At 38.0% G+C, this 14,960-nt stretch overlaps 1 protein-coding gene, 1 long non-coding RNA gene and 1 pseudogene across 2 annotated transcripts; 1 reads left to right on the plus strand and 2 right to left on the minus strand.

Moving 5' to 3' along the window:
- The first annotated feature begins 249 nt into the window (after positions 1 to 249).
- On the plus strand, positions 250 to 7,389 carry LOC110711949. Its single transcript, XM_021890387.1, has 2 exons — positions 250 to 5,970; positions 6,066 to 7,389. The coding sequence occupies exon 1, from the start codon at positions 322 to 324 to the stop codon at positions 2,215 to 2,217; it is 1,896 nt and encodes a 631-aa protein (XP_021746079.1). The 5' UTR covers positions 250 to 321; the 3' UTR covers positions 2,218 to 5,970; positions 6,066 to 7,389.
- Positions 7,390 to 7,995: 606 nt separating this feature from the next.
- Positions 7,996 to 9,657, minus strand: LOC110711991. The gene is made up of 2 exons (XR_002509475.1): positions 9,310 to 9,657; positions 7,996 to 9,157 (listed from the first exon to the last, which is right to left on the minus strand). It is a non-coding gene; the product is annotated as an uncharacterized LOC110711991 (long non-coding RNA).
- An 805-nt stretch (positions 9,658 to 10,462) lies between these two features.
- On the minus strand, positions 10,463 to 13,900 carry LOC110712066 (annotated as a pseudogene).
- Positions 13,901 to 14,960: the final 1,060 nt, after the last annotated feature.

Consider the following 14,960-nt stretch of genomic DNA (forward strand, 5'->3'; position numbering starts at 1 on the left):
GCTGCCTATGGATTACCAAATCATCATTATTGACATCCTTAACAGTAATACCCTCCATTGAAACATCATCAAGCCAGCTGACAACAGATTCATCTTCAAACTTTCCATTATCATCCCTCTTTTGAACCGTCTCCTTCTTCTTCTGTTTAGCCTTCTTTTTAGATTTGGAGGAAGAATTATTCTTCCCCTTACCCTTCTTTGCCTTGGCCATGCCAGAAAATAGCTGAGAAATCACGCAAAAATGGTGGGTTCAAGCCTTCTAGAGAGAGAAAGCTAGAGAGAGAAAGCTTAGGAACTTCTTTGTTGACTGTGTTATGTGACATGTTGCCTGATGAGAATGAACTTCCTAAGTCGTACTATTATGCAAAGAAACTCATGTGTCCATTTGGTTTGGAGTATAAGAAGATACATGCATGTCCTAATGACTGTGTTCTTTATCGAAATGAATATGAAGAGTTGGAGGAATGTCCACGTTGTGGTAAGTCGCGTTACAAGCGAAAGAGCTGCAATGCTGGTATGAAGGGACCTCCTACCAAAGTGTTATGGTATCTTCCCATCATTCCAAGGTTCAAGCGTCTATTTTCAATACCAAAAGATGCTAAGAACATGAGATGGCGTGCAGAGGGAAGAAAGAAAAACGGTTTGCTGAAGCATCCAGCTGACTCTCCGGGTTGGAAGAACATCGATATGAAGTTCAGGGCATTTGGTGATGAAGTCAGAAATTTGAGGCTGGGGTTGTGCACCGATGGTATGAATCCATTTGGCACTCTGAGTACCCAACATAGCACATGGCCGGTACTTTTAGTGATCTACAACTTGCTTCTGTGGTTGTGTACGAAACGAAAATACGTAATGCTGTCTCTTTTAATAACGGGTCCAAGGCAACCTGGACACGACATTGATGTTTACCTTGAGCCCCTTGTTGATGATTTGAGAAAGATGTGGGACGAAGGAGTTTCTGTTTATGATGCCCATAAGAACGAGATGTTCCTAATGCGTGCAGCCCTGATGTGGACCATTAATGATTTTCTCGCATATGGCAACCTGTCCGGGTATAAGAACAAAGGGTATAAAGCATGTCCTATTTGTATCGATGACACACCAAACGTGTACCTTGAACACTACGGCAAAGATGTGTACGTGAGGACCCGACGATTGCTTAGGCGCGATCACCCATATCATAGGCAGAAAAAGGCCTTCAATGGGAAAGTTGAAGAAGGGGTTGCGCCTAGGCCATTAAGTGGACATGAGGTGTATGGTCAAGTGAAGGGTATACCAACTGTTTTTGGTAAAACTTCGAAACCTTTAGACCCACATGCCTTATTTAAAAAGGAATCGATCTTTTGGAAGCTTGAGTACTGGAAAGAACATGATGTTAGACATTGTCTCGATGTGATGCATATAGAGAAGAATGTTTGTGATGCAGTTGTTGGGACAATAATGGGTATTCATGGCAAGACAAAGGATGAGAAGAGCGCCCGATTAGATTTGGAAGCGTGGGGTGTTCGTCCGGAATTGTGGGTCCAGCCAAAGGAAGGGAAGGCAAAGGTAATGGAAAAGGTAAGGGAAGATGGTGGCAATAAACGTAAGGGGGAGCGTAAAGGAAAGGGCATCAGTGTATCAAAGAAGAAAGATGAAAAGATGTATTTACCTCCAGCTTGCTACACATTGTCAAAGGAAGAAAAACGAAAGTTTTGTGCTTGTTTGTATGACATTAAGGTTGCCTCTGGTTTCTCGTCAAACATGAAAAGATTCGTTTCCTTGAATAGGGAATTGAAGTTGACTAGTATGAAATCTCATGATTGTCACATGATGATGCAAGTATTCCTACCGATTGCCATTCGTGGTATTTTACCAAAGCACGTGAGAGAAGCTATTACGAGCCTTTGTTTGTTTTTCAACACTATATGCAGCAAAGTGCTCGATCCTTTTACACTTGATGCTCTCCTGGCGAATGTAGTTGTAACATTGTGCAAATTTGAGATGTATTTTCCACCATCATTTTTTGACATAATGGTGCATTTGGTCCTTCATTTGGTTCGTGAGATCAAGATGTGCGGTCCAGTCTTTATGAGGTGGTGTTATCCTTTTGAAAGACACATGGGCACATTACAACATAAAGTCAGGAATCCATCCCATCCAGAAGGTAGTATGATTCAAGGGATTGTGGCGGAGGAGATTGGTAATTTCGTGGCGGAGTATGTTGCCGTTGCCTAACCAATTGGGCTTCCCACTTCCCGACATGAAGGGGGACTTGATGGTCATGGCACACTTGGGTCGAAATGGATCTCACCTACTCATGATCAGTTCTTGCAAGCTCACTTATTTGTGCTTCATCATGTTGCGGAGGTTCGCCCATATTTAGAAGAGCACATGGATAGTTTGCGTGCGGAATTTCCATCAAAAGGGGAAAGGGCACTAATGCAGTTGCATAATAAGAGTTTGCCAGTGCGAAGGATACATCACCGGTTGACGCACAATTATCCTACTACGGACGAATTCAGGAAATATGGGAACTAGATTATCGTGAGTTCAAGGTAGGTCTATTTAAATGTAAATGAGTTGATAATATTAGGCGCAACATCAGACACGATGACTTCACTCTTGTAGACCTTGGCCACTTGCGAGATAGTTTGGAACCATTCATCCTTGCATCTCAAGCTAAGCAAGTGTTCTATGTAACCGACCCAGCCGATCCTAAATGGTCCATAGTCCTTGCTAGCAAGAGAAGAATCTTAGGGGTTGGAGATGTCGAAGACGAGGACGAATATGATGCGTTTGATGATTCGCCCCCTTTCACTGCCCCTAGAGTTGACGTATCAAATGATGTAGACAAGGATGCAAATTATATTCGAGCAGACCATAATGAGGGAATACTCGAATGAGGTACATTTGTTTTTGCATCGTAATGACAATCTTCTTTTTTGCCATTTTGTACATATTTTGCTACCTACGTTCTTGTATTAGCATAAAATCATTACCTTTATCGCATTTTCAACTAGTAAACATGTTTTATATACCTAATGTGAGTTGTTAGAAGGATTAGATGTGAACTAGGAATGAAATTAACGAAGTTGGGAAAGGTAGAAGCCCTTTTTTGCCATTTTGTACATATTTTGTTCACTTCGTTGTTGTATTAGCATGGAATCATTTCATTTATCGCATATTCAGCTTTTAAACACTTATTTGTATACCTAATGTGAGTTGTTAGAAGGATTAGTTGTGTAATAGGAATGAAAATAACGAAGTTGGGAATGGTAGAAGCTCATTTTTGCCATTTTGTACATATTTTGTTCACTTCGTTCTTGTATTAGCATGAAATCATTTCATTAATCGCATGTTCAGCTTGTAAGCATTTAAGAAGCCCGGGGAACACATGGTTCTAGAGTTTGACGAGTTGGGTCAACCTACTGGGCAATGGCGCAGCAAATATTCCACACACATTGGCATCCTAACTCGTAAAATACCGATCACACTTGACTAGGCAGAGATTCCAAAAGGGTTGCTTCAAATGTTTTGGGATGATACAATGGTAAGTGTTAATTATTTCAGTTTTGTTCATAAAACTTCGAGTCAAAATCAATGCATTCTCACCGGAAAAAACAAAAATTCGTGCCTAAAAACCAAACTTCGAGCCTGCCTCGTTGTGGGTGCAGCATGACAGGCAGGCAGGCTCTGGCAGGTCCCTGCCTGGCTTGCCTGGCTGGGCAAGTGCCTGCCTAGCTGGGCAGGTCCCTGCCTGGCTGGGCTGCCTGGCTCGGCAGGTGTCTGGCTGGTTGGGCTGCCTGCCTGGCTGCTGCCTGCCTAGCTAGGCTCTTGCTTGGCTGTGTAGCCTGCCCGGGCTGTTTTGCAATGTGTTTTTTTTTTTTTTGACTAATTCCTTTCTCCATTTTTTCCTCAATTTTTTTTCACTTGACTGACATGGAAGTTTGCGATTCTTACATAGTGTGTTCAATATTCCCGATGACCTAGACAAGAGGTGATCGTTTGAAGGTTTTGTACAAGAGAGATTCAAAAACTTCAAAAGTACGTTAAGAACAAGATGGATCCATAAGAAACAAAGGCATAAACCCAAGAAAACTTTGATGGGTAATGCAGGAGAGGATGAAGTTGAGAAGAAACTGTGGGATGTATATCCACAAATAACGGTGAAGGACTGGGAGAAGTTCGTGGCGAAATCAACAACTACTACTGCACTTGTATGTAATCTTATATAAATTACAATTGTTTTGAAAAATTTGCTCACTTCATATAATGATGCGAACAATTGCTAATGTGTAGGAAAGAAGTCAACAAGCTATGCGCAATGCTGAGAAGAAAATGTATAACCATCATATGGGTTGTAAGACATTTGCGGAAAGTCGACAAAAGTGGATCAAAGAGGGTTTGTACCCTACATCCAAAATATCTTCACCTGATACACCGATTCCCTCCACGGTGACATCTTTGGTGAGTCGTGCCAATGACTGGTGGTGTGCTATGCATGGGATCGACAAGAACACCGGGAAGTACGTCATGCACCCGGATACCAAAACAGTAGCAGATGCACTTGTCAGCACCCTAATCTATGACATTTAATATAATATTTCACCGTTATTAATATTTAATATTTCGATAACGACTACATCTAACTTAGAATGAACCAAATTTTTTGTGTTGTTGCAGCTCGAGCATACGTCAAAAGTGGTTGAAGGCAAGCTCACTCCAAGCATTGAGAATGATCCTTTTACCTTGGCTTTGGGAAAACCATACCACCCTGGGCGAGTAATTGGAGCGGGCGGCAAACAACTTGGGTGGGAAAAGGTTATGGGTTCAGATTACACTAGATCAGGAAGATCTAGATCAAGTGTTAATTCGCCCTACCGAATGGATGCCAAGGAAAAAGAATCAATAAAGGTGGAGATCCGCAAAGAGGTGCAAGAACAGCTGCAAAGTCAATTCAATACTATTTTGAAGCATATGAACTTGCCAACCTTGTCTATGCCCCTGGTAACCCCAGCTGACTCATGTAGTCAACCCAAAGATGCCATGGACGATCCACTTGTTCACAGTGAGGTAATTGAATTACAATTGAGATCATGAACTCCATATCATCAAACGAGGCCTTAGCATGATTGTTTTGAACTTTTGCAGAATCCTAGTCCGACGCATGCAAACTCAAGAGGGATTGCAAACCAAAAATCTGATCCTTTTCCAAATGTTCAGGTAAATTTCAATCACTTATATGTCCTTGTATTAGCATGACGTTGGTTAATTAGGTTATAACTTGTCCTAATAAAATGTGTAGGAAGAGACGCCATGTGAGCTCCTTCACCCAGAGAAAAACATGAATGGTGAGTTGGTGGGGTATGGTAGCGCACAACCGTTTAACAAGGTCCATTTCAAGTCTACTACTAATACCCACTACATCTCCGTCGGCATCAATTCCATAGTACCTGGGTTTGAGGACTTGCCCCTACCGGTGCCTAGAGAGGAATATGACTTCATCACCCTACTTGATGCGAAAGGTAGCTTTGTTCAATGGCCACGTGATCGAGTGAGACTGATAGGAGGGGTAAGTGTTCACTACTTAGCTTGTTTAAAAAACATGTCCCATATAGCTTGTAATTTAACCATTTGCTTTTATGTTACAAATGAAATACAGTCATCCATAATGAAGAAGGTGGAGAAGCCAAAATATAAGAATGTCCAACAAGGACAAGGACAAGGGTTGACGAAGAGTTCGAGAGGTTCGGCCGCGAGTTGTACTCCACTAGTAGAAACTGACATACTGAACTCGTTGTCCAAAGCATGTACTTTTCTTCACAACCGTGTGAGCGAGTTGCCTAGGGGTAGATCTATTGAAGTGACTTTACCTAAGGCAATGTTCCACTATGATGACGATGGGATCGCACCAATTACAAAAGAGGATGCGAAGGAATTTCCATCGGGTGTCATGCTTAACATTTCCATCATTCAAGCTTTCATGAGGTAATTCAATGCCAATAATCATAATCATATAGGCTTTGCATTTTCGAATATAAACAATGTAATTAATAATTAATCCCTACATTAATGTCGTGAAGGGCACTACAGGAGCACCTTGTTAGTGGATGCAACTCCGAGGCTGCAATTGGGTGGTTATGCCCCGAGCAAACCTCCATTACCAAATGCTTATGCAACCCTTGTGAAGTGGAAGATTACCTAGAAAGGAGTATGAAGGAATCAACTCGTGGTGGAGATAAGTTCATATTAGCCCCATGTTTTGAGGAGTACGTCACAAAATGTCATAATTTAGTTTTTTTCTTTTTTCCAAATTCTGAAATTGCAGTTAGCTGAGGCGTATAATATGTTCACGTTTATGTAAATATATGCAGAAATCATTGGACCCTTTTGGTGATTTGTGTATCCAGTAACACAATCTACCACTTTGATTCTATTCGAGAGACTCCACCACGGAGGTTGCTAGTGAAGAACCTACTGAATAGGTACATATTGCTTCCCTTTGTTGATTGCCCTAACCTAAATCATTGAGAATTTATGTTTCTAACTTAGAACTTATTTTCCTAAAGTGTTATGAAGAAGTTAAACTGTCGTTCCGTTGCGGGTCCTAAGTGGAAATATGCAAAGGTAATGCCTTGAGTTAGTGATTTGTTTAATATACTTGGCTTCGGTAATGGCTACGCATGATAACAGTACCTTTGTGGCATGTGAGTGTGCCCAACAAAACAACGAACTTGATTGTGCCCTATACGTGATGAGGTTTATGCTTTTACTGTATTCAATCTATACCTTGCTTCCATTATTGCACCGAACATAAAACAAGCGTAACACGCAGGCTGCCCAAGCAAAGCAAGGTAGGCACCTGCCCAGCCAAGCAGGCAGCCCTCCCAGGCAGGGACCTGCCAACCAGGCAGGCACCCCAGCCAGACAGGCACCCCAGACAGGCATGGACCTGCCAGCCAGGCAGGCAGCCCAACCAGGTAGGGAACTGCGCAGCCAGGTACCTGCCAGCCAGTCAGCCCAGCCAGGCAACTCCTCCGACTACATGCTCGTGCTTCCACTGCATTTCGGTTGTTTTTGCATCTTGTTGGTTAATTTCTATGATTTTGGTGCTTTTCGGTGTTGGGGGTGCTACATACTGATGACAATGTTTGATTTTTATTTTCATCTTTAGTTTTGCAAGGTTGAAAGAGTAGGTCCGTTGTCAAGCAAGGAAATCAATGAAGTTCGCGACATGTGGGCTTTTTTCGTCACGTTTGATGGCATCTAGGTAGAATCGGTGTAATGGTTATATTGGTTTGTTAGCTTGCATTGACTTTATTAATTAGTTATTATATATCAACAATTATATATTTTAATGAATTGAAGTACGTATTAGTATGTTGTATTTGTAATCTTGTTACTAACATTATATATTTTAACTTTGGTGTAATTAAATATTGTTAAGTTTTATGTATATAATTAATTGTTGTTATATATATAATTGTATTATTTAGTTTGTAATAATAATAATAATAATATTATTAATTAATAATATTAATTTTATTATTAATTAATAATATTAATTTTATTTATTAATTAATAATTATAATTTTATATCGATTTATTGTATTCTTTTTTTATTGATTAATGATATGAAAGATCACTAATTTTATTATTTTATCAAAATTAATAATAATTCAAAAAAAAAAAAAATAGGTATTGGAAGCGGTTTGGCGCCATAACCGCTTCCAATTATATGAGAAACCACTTCCAATTAAATGGGATTTGGAAGCGGTTTGGCGCCAGAACCGCTGCCTTTTCCCATACTATTGGAAGCGGTTTGAACCGCTTCTAAAAAAAATTTACATAGGCAAGCCCCCCCAAAGAAAAATGGTTCAAAACCGCTTCCAATTTAGGGGTTTGAACTGCTTCCCAATTAGTTTATTCTACTAGTGATTTGTCGTTTCCTTATTTCAAAAGTAAATAATACTTGCCCAGGAGTAAATTAGAAAAACACAAAAGTAATAAATATAAAAATATCAAAAGTGTATCTATAATCTAATGGTTCGAAGCGTTAAAAAAAACCTACGTGGGATTTGAACCCACATTTTTTTGTGCACTTGCACAATGCTCTAACAATTGAGAGAGTAGGCTATTATAGAGTCATTTTTAGTTTCTTTATACATTATATATTTTAAAGTAAAGAAAACAAATACAAAAGTTAATAAGATATACTCAAAAGTAAATAAGAGAAGCACTAAAGATAACATTAGCCATATTAAACTAATTAGAGCTCAGTTTTCTTTCTAAATGGGAGGTTCTTAGAATAGGGGACAACTTGCTTCGAGGAAATATCCCCAAAAGTATTGGCAACATTATTGAATCGAAAGTTCTAGCCATTGCTTATTGCCTGTTGAATGGATGTGTCCCATCTAAGATAGGCAAACTTAAGAATTTGGTATCTCTTGATTTGCAACAGAACGCTCTCACGAGCCCAATTCCAAGTAAGATTGGTGACGTGAGAAGCAAAAATAATTTGCAACCTCCAACAATGTGCTCAACTCCAAATAACAACATTCATGTCATAGATAAATTACACATCAGTTCATGGTTGCTATTCGACATACAGCATGGTGTATTCAGATTTCAGAGTTTAGAACTTCAATAGCATTTTGATTATTATAGCACCAGTGATTCCCAAATGATTTGCTTTTCAACAAGGAAAATAGCTAATGGACTCCACTACTTCAAAATGCATCCTATTGTTAAAATCCAGCGTCGCCTATATACATTCTAGGAGATTAAAGTCTTAACTTAAATCTAGAAGGTTGAACTCAACATGAGAATACTGAATCATCACCAAGATTTAAGAAGGAAGAATTTTACAAAGAAAAACCAAATTATAATTGTACAAGGCCGTGACTCCGTGAGACCGATAGCCACTCCCCAGGCGGCCAGGCCCTAGTTCAGCCCCGACAGCCACCCCCTCCGACACCACCACCGAAACCACCCTAATTCCCTAAATTAGGTATATACTGACTCTGACAATAGCACTACTACACTAGTCACTAGATTATCAAGATCTAACCTCAGAGTAGGCTGCTTCAGTGGAGGAGCGAAAGCTTAGAAAGTCAGAAGCCGCTTGCCCGCTTCAATGGAGAATTTCGAGTTGCTACGCTCCACAAACCAAACCCTGCAACACATTAGCAAATAGCAACCAAAATTGACTCAATTATCAACCCACAATTATCAAACTTCGAAAAACCCTAAATTGAGTATATAGTAACAAATCTGACAATTAATTAATTAAATTAGGTCAATGATTACAGAAAAAGAAGATCTAACCTTTGAGACTGCTTCAGTGGAGGAGAGAAAGCTCAGAAGCCTCTTCAATGGAGATTTTTGAGTATGCATGACGCTTCAATGGAGGAAAGAGAGAGGAAACGTGTTTAGGTTTTGTTTTCTGGCTTTCTAGGACTTTGGGAGGAGAGAGAGTGACTGAGAGGCGTGAAAATTGATCTAATTTTTTTTTTTTTCAAAAAATAATAGTGTGTCACCGGACCCACAATGACTACATGTGGGTTCGCCACTGCGTACACTATGAACACATCAGATGGACATCAATTCTGGCACAAAAGGCCATACACACACAGCTCAATTCTGGCACAAAAGGCCATACACAAACAGCTCATTTAACATTGACAATGTTAAAGATGGCACCAAGTAATGCCTAAGTAAAAAATGAGGCTAATAATAGGCAGAAGTAATGCCGGTATGGCCATATCAATCAAATGAAGCAGAAACTGCTCTAATTTCTCTTTAGTCGCATATTAGGCAAGAGATGAGGATTAACGCCCATGCTAAAATTAAAGAACCACCCCCCTCCCCAAATTGCCCCTTTTCCTAATTTCATTGTTGTGATGGATCATGAAGCAGAGCTATAATTGGTATTTGGCACCTTGAATTTAAGAGTTGAAGGGAAAACTTTTAGGTGCAGAGAAAGGACAAAAATTAATGCTGAAAGGATTATTGCGCCTAAATTTTGGGGCCACAAACTGGACAAAACCAAGCAAAATAAAACATTTTAGAAAGTAGGTTTTGTACAAAATGACTTCTGAAGTCATTAAATTCTCATGGATGATCCAAAAAGATGGAAAAGCAACAACAATGCTAATATAATATTTTGTCTGGATTTATGACGTCTTTCTTGTCCTTGTTTAATTAAATCAAAAGCGTTACTATTGAGCAATCTATCAACTAAATCAAATGACGTAATATAAACATGTTCTACTTTTATTTGTTGCAAAGCAACAAACAACCTATTCTTTACCCATCTCATATAAACTCCTTCCGCCATTACAGACATAAGGCAACATTATGAATTCTTTATTTATAAGATAATATTTTTCCTATATTTTGGTATGCTTAGTGCTTCCTTGACATCTTATCACTATATTGAGACTTGAGAGAAGGGGAGGAAGGGGAGTTGTTACCCAGCTCAACCAATGTCATTCATCATTGGCTTTTTAAATGTTTCTGTTGAACTAGAATGGTCATCGTGCAATGGAAAAGTAACTGGTAAAGAATAAAACAGAAAAAAAAAAGTTTTGTTAAATTAAGCCAACCATCTTTAGTAGTTTTCACCATTGGAAATTTTATACAGGTCATGGCATTTGTATCAAACCACATGAACTCTGTATAAAAAGCAAAGAATGAATGTAGTTGTAAAACTGCCCATACCTCTCTTTGCTCAGCAGTCATGAATGAACCAGTCATATCACTAAGCACTTCTATAATGTCATTGAAAGTCACCTTCCCATTGTCATCCAAGTCATAAACCCTTAAAATAACTACAAAAGAGACAAGAGAATTTGTTTACTATAGCTACTCACTGAAATTTGGAGCTTACACAGGTGTCATTTAACAAATTGTTATGTTGAAAGGGGCATTAATACAAGTACCACAGAAGAGTTAATAATCATTCCTTTAAAGGATTTAAAGGAGAAGAGGGAGAGAGAATCTACAAAATAATCACACATTAAGATAAGGTGATAGTCACTGATTAACTCAATGACTGATAATCTAACCAGATTCTCAAATACTTAACTACACATCTATAAACAAAAAGGATTTATCCATCTTCTTACTACTTTTCTTTTACTTCCTCAGTACATTTTAATTGCATCATTTGGGGTCTACAACAACTTATTTCAAAATTTGAGGTCTACTAACGTGCCACAAATTCTTGGCCTCACAGAGGCAAAGTAAATAGAAGCTGGTTCTAGGAAGCAATAATGTTAATTGAGTCTTTGGCTCTTAGTTCTTAAAGACTTATTGTCTAAAAATTTATACAAAGGGTGCCATATTGTCACCTCAGCCATGGGTGGAAGCCATGGTATTCACTTGGTGTCATTCTAATTATGTATAATATCTTAATGATGAAAATCACTAGTCAACTTACAAAACCCCTAGGATATGTTGGCCCCACAAAATAAAATCCTTCTTCTCAAAAAACAATATTTCAATCCATATGCAATCCTAAAGTAAACAAAAACAGGAAGGATACAGTCATACAGCCCATCAGGTTTTTAAAATTAACTCAAAAAAACAGGATAGGCTATTCTGCTAACCATAATGTTGACCGAACCTTATTCCATTTACAAAGACTGAGATAGTACTCAAGCAGCTGAACAATCAAAATTATGAGGTAGCACTCTTGCCTAGAAGATGAAGACATCAACTAATTGAGATAACCATTAGCAATCCCCGATAAACATAAATCTATCAAATCAAAATCAAAAACTTATGGGCAGCTTTCTGCTCAATGCTTGCTTTGGCACTAAATGCAGATAAGAATGCAACAAAATCCTTAAAATTTAAACCATCAACCATCTTCAACAACCTCTGCATAAAGACACACCACGAATTCATAACATCAATTCCGCGAAAAAATCCTAATCAACAGTTAATTCATAACAGGCAACACGAGTATGATCTCAAAATCTGCACACTCAATACCTGAGCTAAAGGGTTCATTGCATACTCTGGCACAGACATAAATTCATCGGATGAAATAAAACTGATAGGCGGTCGCACACCTAGCAAAAATAACCTAACTATTCCTCCAAATTATGTAGCAGGGTAAGTCAGGGTCGATCCCACAGAGACTATGGGTCACCTAAATTAATTAGACTCAAGTAATTACCAAGCCAGAATCAATCAATGATGGAATAACTAAGAAGCTAATGTATGGAAAACTAGGAACAAATCAAAGAATATAATAAATCAATAAGCTAAAACATCCAAGATCAAGTATCACCACAATTACGATCGATGCAATTATATATCTACCCCTAACATACAATTCCAATGAACATGGGGAAAAGCAAACCCTTACCAATACCAAGGACCTCTCTCGAGTATCAATGGCTTCCCTAACCCACAATCAAGCCTATTCTCATGGTATCATGCAAATTAGAGACATTAAACACTTTACTTCACTTCCCAATTATCAATTCAACTACTCTCGTGATGAATCTCAAATCCTAAATTAATTTACTCAAATCCTTTAAAATCCAACTCTTATTGTGATAGAAACAATGGAATAATAACAATACTAATTATCTCTAATATAGCATTGGCATAATCACAATCAATTTAGCATAGACAATTACAATGGTTATTAGAGAATTAAAAGAATTAATTCATGCATCGATCATAATTGGGCTATCCTAGATCTTGGAATAAGAAATCTACTCACACATATTGAAAAAAGCAATAACAAAAATAATCAAAGAAAACATAATTGAAAACAAAAATAATTGAAAGAAAAAGAAATAGAGATGAATACCAATGATGCTTCAATTTAAATAACTCAAATTGTTAATCAACAATAATCAAATCTAATGAAGTAATTAAATTGCTTAAAAGAAATAAACTAGGGTTCTAGAGAGAGAATAAAACTTAAGGAATTAATCCCCGTTCTAATGATGATTACAATGGGTATTTATACCCTTAATGAGTTACAAAATCCCGAAAATAAGAAAGTTGGTTTCCATATAACTGTGCCCGGTCTAACCGGGCGGGTGGTGCCTGATCGGGCGCGAGGGCCTTCTTCTTGAATAGCTTGTTGCTGTCGAAAACACCTAATATCATCTAACTCTTATGTGCCCGGTCCAACCGGGCAAGGCATGCCCAACCGGGCACATGGTATCTGCAGCATATAATATGTATTTTGCTCATCCTTCTTTGCCCTGTCTGACCGGGCAAGCTAGGATCAACAGGGCATGGGGGAAATCTTCATCTTCATGCACTAATCTCTTCTATAAAATCCAAAACATGTTCGATTCATCCAAGAAACTTCACATTCCTATGAAACTTACAAAAATACATCGAACACACTAGAGAAGAGATTGTTAGCGTGAAATGGCTCCAAAGAGCCTAAAATCATGCAAATATACGTTGTAAAACCGGGATAAATCATGGTATAAAACTCATACATCAAAAACCTTTGGCAGTCCGATCAAGTTGACAAAATCTTTAATACAAAGAAACTATCTCTTGCTGATTGACTATATTAAAACAATAGCATATATCATATTTCATTGAATCATGACAAAATTTAGCATTCTACAAAATATAAGAGAAAATCAAAATAAACCCCATACAAAATTTATTGCAGTGTTCTTGAACTTCTTCAATATCATATTGGGTAAGAGTTGATGAAGCATTACCCATTTGCTTCCTTCTCAATCTGTGATAATTAATCAAGCAAAAAAATAAAAATCAATAATTACCATCGAAAAATTCACAAAAAATTTCTAGGAAAATCGAAAATTAAGCACGCCCACTAAATTATAACAATAAAATAGATGCATTGAAACTTGAAAAGCACCCTTCAATTGAAACCCATAAAATGAAAATCGAGATTTACCAAAACAGCAATTCCTTCAGGATTGTATTAAATGATAAATGAATATCGTTAAAGTTGAGGTAAAATGAGCTTGACCACTATTTTACAGAATTGGGACTTTTTAGAGAAGAATTGTAAATATGTAATAGAAAGCTTCAGTCTTGGAGAAATTGGGAAGTGCTCTGATATTTTGTTGATTGGAAATTTTTGTGGGATGATACCATAGTTGCTGGAAAATTCTGTGATGAAATTTATGTATAGGTAGAAATTTGTATGATAAAGTATGAGGGTGATTTACCTGGATTTCAATACAGTTGACTGAGAGTAAAGATTACAGAAATGGCCGGTACTAGTTCCGACCACCACCTTAACCGTCTAAACACCGACGCCTCCGATTACAGTCGATTGCTGCTCTAGAGTCCAGACTCATCGATTTACTTGTACCAAGGCTATGGTTTTAACCTTTAAGGGCCCACCTTGTTTTTGTTTGATCAACTTATTCGAGATGATCTGATATGAACTTATTTTATCTGATTTAAATTTATGGTTTGATTTGACTAAATCAATGTGTAATTTATATATTGCAAATTTTTTTTCAATATGGAATTAATCATATTTAGAGATTAAAAAATTGCACAAAAAGCGATTATGATATGAAATACCCCAAAATGTATAGCAGGCTCGTATATTATTTAAATAGAAGGCTCGTATATAGCAACCATAAGTCGACCACTCTGAGAGTGAAGGATAACTCAGTTGGTAAGAGCTTTCCTCCCGATTCCAGGTGATCTTGGGATCGATTCTCATCCCCGCCCTAAGTGGCTCATATGAACCAAAAAAAAAAGGTCGACCACTCTTTGGACAATATTACCCTTCCCTTCTTTGTCTCCTCTTCTTCTTTTTCTCGCTACCACCAATATCGCTCATTTCACCACCACCAACCACCACACTTATCTAGCTACCACAAACCATCCGAACTTTTTTATAACACCGAAAAACCAAGTTGGCATCATTTGATCGGCATCCACATAAGATCGTCATTAGTGGTAGTGTCATCGATGTATGCGTATTTTGGTACATTCAT

This window comes from Chenopodium quinoa, unplaced genomic scaffold, assembly GCF_001683475.1.
Source record: "Chenopodium quinoa cultivar QQ74 unplaced genomic scaffold, ASM168347v1, whole genome shotgun sequence".
NCBI classification, from domain to species: Eukaryota; Viridiplantae; Streptophyta; class Magnoliopsida; order Caryophyllales; family Amaranthaceae; genus Chenopodium; species Chenopodium quinoa.

Coding starts and splice junctions, on each gene's coding strand:
- LOC110711949 (XM_021890387.1), top strand. CDS start 322: ATGTTGCCTGATGAGAATGAACTTCCTAAGTCGTACTATTATGCAAAG.